Raw genomic sequence first — 8,225 nt, 5'->3', positions numbered from 1 at the left:
CTCTGGCTGATTCTAAAACCAATTAAGTTGGATTCATTTTTCTTATTATTCATAACAAAGATAAGATAAAATAATTATATCTATGTTTAAATAATAACATCAAAATAAGTCAAAAGACTGTTAAATATAATGATATCTATACAATAAACAAAACTGTTTCCTATTAAAAAAAATACAATACAGGAATATAAAAAATACCATGCAGAAACATAAAATAAAATAAATAAATAAATCTTAAAATAAAATTAATAAATAAATCAATCTTCAAAAATTTATCACCGTACACAACAATAAATAAATATAAAAAATACAATCAAAAACATTAAAAAAATCCAAAAACAAATCCTATTTCAAAAATTTGTCATCGTGGACAGTCACTTTCGATGTGTAGGCCAAGTTACCAATTTTTGTGGCCACAAAGTTCGGTGAAAACAGTCGGGCGCTGCTTCAAAGCGAGGCCGATGTGGTCTACTCCTGTAATTTATCCTAGTAGTTTTGCACAAAGATTTCATTTTACAATTAACCATTTTTGTGGCCGCAAAGTTCAGTGAAAACAGTCCGGAGCTGCTTCAAAGCGAGGCCGATGTGGTCTACTCCTGTAATTTATCCCAGTAGTTAACAATTTTTGTGGCCACAAAGTTCGGTGAAAACAATCCGAAGCTGCTTCAAAGCAAGGCTGATGTGCCTCTACTCTGGTAACTTATCTTTTATAATGAATTTGGTGTGTAACTTATCTTTTATAATGAATTTGGTGAGGGGTATTTATACTTTCTGAGTGTCTAAAATAACTTTACATGTACACACTTTAAATTCGATTTTTTCCAAACTATAATTTCACTCAAATTCACTGAGCTTGATTCAGTTAACTGACTCTTGACTCAATTAACTGACTCTCTTAAATTTAGCCAACTCTAACAAGTCCGAGAAATTACAATTTCTAACAAACAAAAAAAAACTGAACTAACAAGCTAGAGTAATTTAAACTTTCCCTAAATTATAATTTAACTCAAACTCACTCTACTTGACTCAGTTAACTAACTCTTCTAAATTTAACAACTCTAACAAACTGGAATACCATTGTTGAAATGATCCAAATAAAGAAAAGCTGATTGATTTCAGAGCAAAAGCAGAAAGGACGAAATTGCAAATAGCGATTACACACTCTGTTCAATGCTTCGATGGATGGATGTGAGGCAGGCGTCGAGATTGATAGATAGCATGATCGTGGCATTGTTCGAGAATAAAGAGAGAACATTTCAATGGGATACAAATCACATGATACTGTCGATAGGGTTTCTAAAGGCTAGACAGAATGGAGAACCCCAGATCTTAGAAATCAGACATAGACGTAGGCAGGGAATATGACTGAAAAACAGTCTAGAATGAACGAGTGCCACCGACTCTAGTATTACTGTTGGAGAATGGTTGGAAGAAAAAACTGCAACTTTCATTCATTTTGGAGACTGGCTGAAAGAAGAACCCAATTTGGAAATGGTTTGTTTTAAGATATTTTTTTGGATTAATTTGAATAGTAAAGATTTTTAAATTAAAAATTTGAGTTTAAGTTGTTTAATCTTTCAAATTTCAGTAATTAAAGATTTTTCAAAGTGTTAAATTCATTTATGTATTCAAAAATATATTTTTTTTAAAATCACAATCTTACTTGAATAATATTGTCACTAAAAAAATCAGTTATCATTTCATATATAACTTTTAATTTTCACTTCCAAAATTTGGTACCCTATCCTAATATAACTGTTCAAATTTCTCTCATTTAAATGTTTTTGCGAAAAAGATATCCACCAAATATTTCCATAAATAGAGAGCCTAATACAAATCTCTAACCTTGAGTTCAAATTTCTCCCATTTAAATATTTTTGCAAAATAGATACCATTTATCAAATATTTTTTTATAAATAAAGAGTCTAATACAAATCTGTAACCTTAAAAAAAAATGATATTTATAACTTTTTTATGAAAATTATATAACAATTTTTTATAATAAATAAATTATTAAATGATTTTAATTATTATAATTTCAGGCCAACATCCATATATTATTGATCTGATGCACAAAAACTGATTAATTGAAAATTGAAAATAATTTTTTAAATACAATATTTATTGAAAATAAAGTGAAACAAATCTAACCTCATACTATATACACCACCCTCTCTCTGAACTTTCCAATCTAATTTGCTTTAAAAAGTGAATGGCCCACACAATCTAATTTGTGTAAAAAACTGAATGGTTCACACAATTAAGTTGCAGTGACTAAAAAGACTATGAAACTTCCATAGGTAAATTCTAATAACATCGTCATCAATTTTATTTAGAAACATGTATAAAAAACCATTTGAAATTAATAAAATTTTCACCAAAATTCCAAACCATTAAACGAGGGTAACAGAGCAAAGAAAAATAGTTGGAAAAGAGGGTAACATAGCAAAGAAAAATAGTTGGAAAAGAATTGAGGAAAGAACCCTAAGAAAATGAAATGGAGATATATAGTTTAGCACAATGAAAAATGTCTTAATAATATCCATTTACAAAGACAATCAATAAGACATGCCCAAGCAACTATTGTATAATAATAATAAAACGAATCGGATAAACAGTTGATTAAATACTTGTTTGTGATATGACACAAAAGATTGAAGTTTCACTACCTGTGTTAATCTATTCTCAAAAGACTTGATTTCTACGAATATATTTTTTCAGAGAGAAAAAGCAGTATAGATTATATTAAGGATATATAAAGATCAAATATATATAGGAGTTCAAAAGTTTCATTAAGCAAAATCATTATGAATCGGGAGAAAACACATAATTCCCCAAAAGATTTCTGAAGAAACCATTTAGAATGTAGTATATAGATATTACATAAGGAACACATTGTGGGGCCCTGGAGAGGCCGCAAAGGAAGTTGAGAAACCACATGTTCTGTATAGCTGGATCATAAACATGTTCTGTATAGCTGGATCATAAACAGATAGATTGAAAAAGAGACAAAATAGCTTTGAGAGGGCCCGCTTAGTCCAGAGAAGGTATAGACCCCGAAATTGTAATCAGAATGAAATCAAGTGGCAGACAGCAGCCCTGGAAAATACGACCATTCCTCCACTTCCAAATATGCCAGCAAGTGAGGATGAAAAAAACATGCCAGGTGGGACATTGGACGCTCCACCATAAAAAGCCATTTCTGGGAAAATATGCAGTGATGTATAACAAATTACTTGACAAAACATAGAACATCCCCTACGGTATTTACAAGAAAATCAAATTCTAAGAACATGCGATTCGGGGCTTTTCATTCATCAAGCCAGTCCAAACTAAAGCGTTCTTCGACGATCTCAACTGTAAGATTAGGCATGGTAGAGGCTCTGATAGCCAGCCACTGTCGTCCGGCGCTCTCATCACAGATTACACGTCTTAAAGATTTTAGATTGGCCAATGCTTTAGGCAGCTTTTTCAGTCCAGTGCACTCCCTCATGTCCAGCATCTTCAAATTTGACAACTGATCAAACTCCATGGGAAGGTCCTTCAAAGACCTGCACAGTGAAATATCAAGAAATTCGAGTTGCTGAAGTTCGGAAATTGAAGGAGGAAGCATTGACAAGCTCGGGCATGCAGACAATCTCAGCACCCTAAGTGACCTTAACCTCCCTAAGTCATCAGGTAACTTTTGGACAAGATGGCAATTAGTGACTGACAATTTCTGGAGGTAAGTCAAATTGCATATTTTTCCTGGCAGTTCCTCCAAATCACTGCAGTGATCAAAAATAATTTCTCGAAACATTGGAAACTTTGGGACTTGTTCTTTGTCCAATAGAGTCATATTCCCCAGTCCCTCACATAGGCATACAGACAACTTTTCCAGGTTCCCAGAGAATCTACAGTACTCAAAAGGAGAAGACACAATCAACCTCTCAACTAGCACAGATTTAAGATGGGTAAATGTAGGAAAGTTTGACAGCCTATGAACTGTTGCACGCTTAGAACCGTAATTGTATATTATAACAACCTTCAATTTTGGCATGGTATGTAAAAAGGTTGGGAGACAATATTGAGTGGCAGCAAAGAACAAAGCCAAAGCTTCCACTTCAGGAAAATTTATTTGACACCAATTTTGCTCTTCCATTTGACCTGCACACCTCAGAAACGTAGAAGTCAGAATGCTATCCTCATAAATATACTTACCAAACATCTCAATAAATTTGGAATATTAATAAATTGAACTAATAATAGCATGATCAAAACAAGTTTTCAAGAATGACCTGTATGGATTGAAACAAATTGAGCCTGAGATGTCTGATCTTTGAGTGTTAGCCATTTTGTCGGAATACTATCTTCCTTACTAGGCATGAAAAGCCTCTTACAATGGATGGTATTATCATGATTTGCCAGACGCAAGGCTAAATCTCGCATTACATCATGTTGAGAAAAAGAGAGCTCAGAGGCACAGCCAAATGAGATGGCCCTACTCCTAAAACATCAATAACATTAGGTTAACAAAAAGGAGTGAAGTCAAAAACCTATTTATCTATACTGGCTAAGATGTTGATTTATCTTGCCTGATTTCCAATACCTCCAGAAATCATGTAATTAATTTGAAGCTTAAACTGTTAGATGTAGTTTTTTCAACATGTGTTCATGTTCTATAAAAAGATGTCAAGAATGCCACCAGAACAAGAAATTAAGTTAAAATACAAATATGAAAGACAGCAGAACAATTAACCGAGATTTACAGATGGTAGACAATCTAAACAAGTTCCTTACCCTGGATCGCTTGTGATATTTAGGAGATTACGACTTGCAAGTTCTAACAAAACCACAAAAGCATCTTCCCATTCCATTCCACGGACATATACCCAAATATCCAATAATAAATCTACGCTGAACTTTCTACCTTTCGGAAATGCCCCCAAGTCCAGAAAACACTGCTTTGACTCCTCATCAAGAACATCTACACTTGTTTCCAAGCAATGAAGAAGATTATCTCTATGATATTCTGATATAGATTCTGCTCTTCGAAGTTTTTTGTTGGCGTTTTCCCAAACAGGCTGTGGCTCACCGCGTAAAGAACTTCCAATAACCTTGAGGGCAAGTGGTAAACCTTTGCACTCCGCTTCAACCTACAAATACGGTACAGTTAAACGTTGGGCTATTTTTCTGCAAAAATCCAAGTATTAACTGTTTTTTGGACTTCTATCAATGGTTGCATTTTCAGATATATAAAACAATCTATTTTCATGGATGTGACAGAAAATCATTCTGATTTAAACACAGAACCCTGGGATTCAAAGCATAAAACACAGGATAGATAAACAGTTAAAAGAGTATGTAATTATAAAAGGCATGTCTAATTCATACCATTTTAACAAGATCTTCATCTTCTGTTCTTGGAATCGAAGCCCGTCCAAAGGCCCAGAAGCAAAAAAGTGACAGGGCATCTGCTTGCTGCAACATGGGTATGTTATACACACGGGTACTGTCTGAAATCGGAATAGTATAATCTTGCCTTGTTGTAATAATTGTTTTATATCCCTCAGCTTCAAACAACAAGGGTTCGATATTTGATTTAGACCAAACATCATCCAAAACCACCAAAGTTGGCCGGTATCCTTTTGAACTAAGATTCTTCTGCAGTTGGTTGTGTCCGTCTTCTATGCTCTGAAAAACAGGTCTTCTGCCACCAATTATCTTATCCCACATGGCTTCTAAAAGACCCTTTACATTTGGGGACTGGGCAACAGTATTGAAAATTATATTGTTGCTGAAGAAATCTGAAAATCTCAAAGAAAAAACGCATTACAAACGAAAATGAAGCAATAAAATGAAATTGGGATTGAAAATTTAAAAGGGGGAATTGCTCTGACCTTTGACTTGGGAATCGCTGCAAACAGCTAAAGCAAGAGTGGTTTTGCCACTTCCTCCCATCCCTTTTATCCCAACGATATTAACCCCCTTCTGGTATATTAGGATTTGTTTGACATCACTGACAAGATTATTCAGCCCAACTACGAAGTTAGGCATATCCGGGACTTGGGAGGTCCTGCTGGTGGATTGTTCAGCCATTACAGTATCGTTCGACTCATCAATGGAAGTCCCAAACAGTTCAGTTGTGCTCATTTGATGAAGCATAATAGAATTGGAAGTGGCATCATTGGTCATTTTGGCATTCACACTGTCGATTATATGCTGACCCATTTCTTCAATACGTTCCAATCGTTCCTTAAAACCCTCGGACTCCGCGTTTAGCTTTTGGACATCGAGGACGAGACCGGCCAAGCTTTGGGTGAGCAAGAAATCGTTGATTTTCTTTTCTACTTTCAGGATCTGCTTTCCATATCGATATTTTCTGTATATATTAAAACTACTCACTCTCTCTAATTTCTTGACAAGGTGAAGGCCATCTTGCACTTGGGCTTGAATGTCCCTGAATGGCTGGCCCTTGTAAGATGAGGAGTCTGCGTCAGAAGAAATCTTAGAGATTTGATCGATGGTAGGCTTGAGGCTTAAGAGCTTTTCCCTGAGTTCCTTGCTCGAAGATTTGCTGGAAATGATGATATTCATGACGATTCTGGTTATTATGAAAAACTGGCCTACTGCAGTTCCGATTGTGGACTCTGAAACAGGCTCCATGCTCATACCATTTTGCTAAACTGAATGCCAAGCGTACTCAAACCTTTTCACAAGCGTTTCAGATGATTAGCCAGAGTGCTCCAAGCTTTTAACAAGTTTCTAATGATCAGAGGTGTGGTCCATACGCTTTTGAAAAAGCGTGACCCTGACAATGGCCTGTGCCGTTGATTTTTGTGAGTAATTTAATTATTTTTAATTTTTTTCGCTTACGATCTTGGTTTGAGCTGGTTTGAGCTTCAATCCCATTTAATGAGATTTTAATGTTTATGAGAGAATTCTCGCCATAAATTATAAGATATTTCATTTGTCAACCCGTTTCGAACTAACTAGTGTGGTTCATCGTCATGACAAATTGAATGAGCGAATCAAGTTTTGCATGTTAAATAAATAGAGTAGAGACTCCAACCGCTGTATAATAGCTATATCGACAATGGCTAGATTTCACTGGTTAGTCAAGACAGGAATAGGGGTATAACCATTATTTAATTAAAAAAGTAAGTGTGAAATTTTAATGGACTAGGTGGTGACTAAACTTCACATGATAGATTTTTTGGATTTTATGAATCATTTCACAATAAGATTGTACTAATTTATTGAGTTGCTTAATGTTGTAATCTATTTTCTGATATTTTTTTTGAAATTTAAGTTTTAAATGTGTAATTTCAAAAATCGAATATTTTAAAGGTTTTCAATATATTTAACTTATTTATATGTTTAGAAACATATTTTAAATTAAAATTTATAATTGATTAAAACTCACATCATTAATAAAAGAGATAGTAACATTTATTAAATTTATGGGGAGAGGCTGTTACAGACTCTGGGAACAAATTCTAATGGTTATGAGATAAGCTGGCATACGCAGGCGGGATTTGGGTGATCAGGTGGGGTGGTGTTATGAAGAATGGGGCGATCTCAATACCTACAAGTACATTAGTGGCTGCTATCTTAACACAAATGAGGTATGTTGGTTTTTTAAATTTTGGAAGATCAAGATCTTTATCAAAATCATTCTATTTGTTTGGCTTCTTTGGAGGAACAAGAATTTAACCTGGGATAATCTGAAGAAGAGGAACTGGCAGGGCCCAGGCATATGTGCTTTCTGCAGGAAGGAGGAGGAAAACAACTTACACTTAATATTAATATGCCTAGTTTCAATTCATATTTGTCGGGAGCTCTATATCAAGCTCTCATTCCCTCTTATTCAACACGATTCGATTGAGTCTTGTTTGTTTTGGTGGAGTCATAAACTGCAGCCATGGCAGTTTATTCCCCTAGCAACCTTCTGGGAGATCTGGCGCAGCAGAAATCTTATTATTTTTTAGGGTTTCTAGCCCAGACATCAAAATCATACTCATACCGCACCATGAGGTCTGCGAGCGTATGGGACATTGTCTTTCGTTTTGCAGACTCAAGCATCCACTTTATCCCCTTACTGTAAAACCTTATATGGATTCAGTTCAATTCGCCTACCAAACCTACCAAAAGTAGCTTTTCTCTGAGCAGTTGTTCGATTCAATCGTTATAAAAATGAATTTGACTAGCGGGCTTTCCTTCGCGGTCAATAGCAAGGTCAATAG

General features: G+C 34.9%; 1 protein-coding gene across 1 annotated transcript; it reads right to left on the bottom strand.

Moving 5' to 3' along the window:
- Positions 1-2,773: 2,773 nt before the first annotated feature.
- On the bottom strand, positions 2,774-6,732 carry LOC149143406 (putative disease resistance protein At5g47280). The gene is made up of 5 exons (XM_089446749.1): positions 5,880-6,732; positions 5,374-5,786; positions 4,780-5,135; positions 4,278-4,486; positions 2,774-4,146 (listed from the first exon to the last, which is right to left on the bottom strand). Exons 1-5 carry the CDS (start codon positions 6,649-6,651, stop codon positions 3,311-3,313), a joined length of 2,586 nt encoding a protein of 861 aa, XP_089302875.1. The 5' UTR covers positions 6,652-6,732; the 3' UTR covers positions 2,774-3,310.
- Positions 6,733-8,225: the final 1,493 nt, after the last annotated feature.

The sequence above is a fragment of the Pinus tabuliformis genome, chromosome X (assembly GCF_031772625.1).
Source record: "Pinus tabuliformis cultivar Carrire ecotype Pingquan chromosome X, CPIR1, whole genome shotgun sequence".
Lineage (NCBI taxonomy): Eukaryota > Viridiplantae > Streptophyta > Pinopsida > Pinales > Pinaceae > Pinus > Pinus tabuliformis.
Note: the sequence above shows the minus strand (reverse complement) of the source record. Positions and strands in the feature narration are given on the sequence as shown.

Bases quoted from the DNA above. Each gene is read 5' to 3' on its own strand.
- LOC149143406 (XM_089446749.1), bottom strand. From the start codon at position 6,651: ATGAGCATGGAGCCTGTTTCAGAGTCCACAATCGGAACTGCAGTAGGC. The intron at 5,136-5,373 runs GTATGAATTAGA...CCGTATTTGTAG, and splicing joins ATGAAGATCTTGTTAAAATG to GTTGAAGCGGAGTGCAAAGG. The intron at 4,147-4,277 runs GTCATTCTTGAA...TGAGGTGTGCAG, and splicing joins ATTTGTTTCAATCCATACAG to GTCAAATGGAAGAGCAAAAT.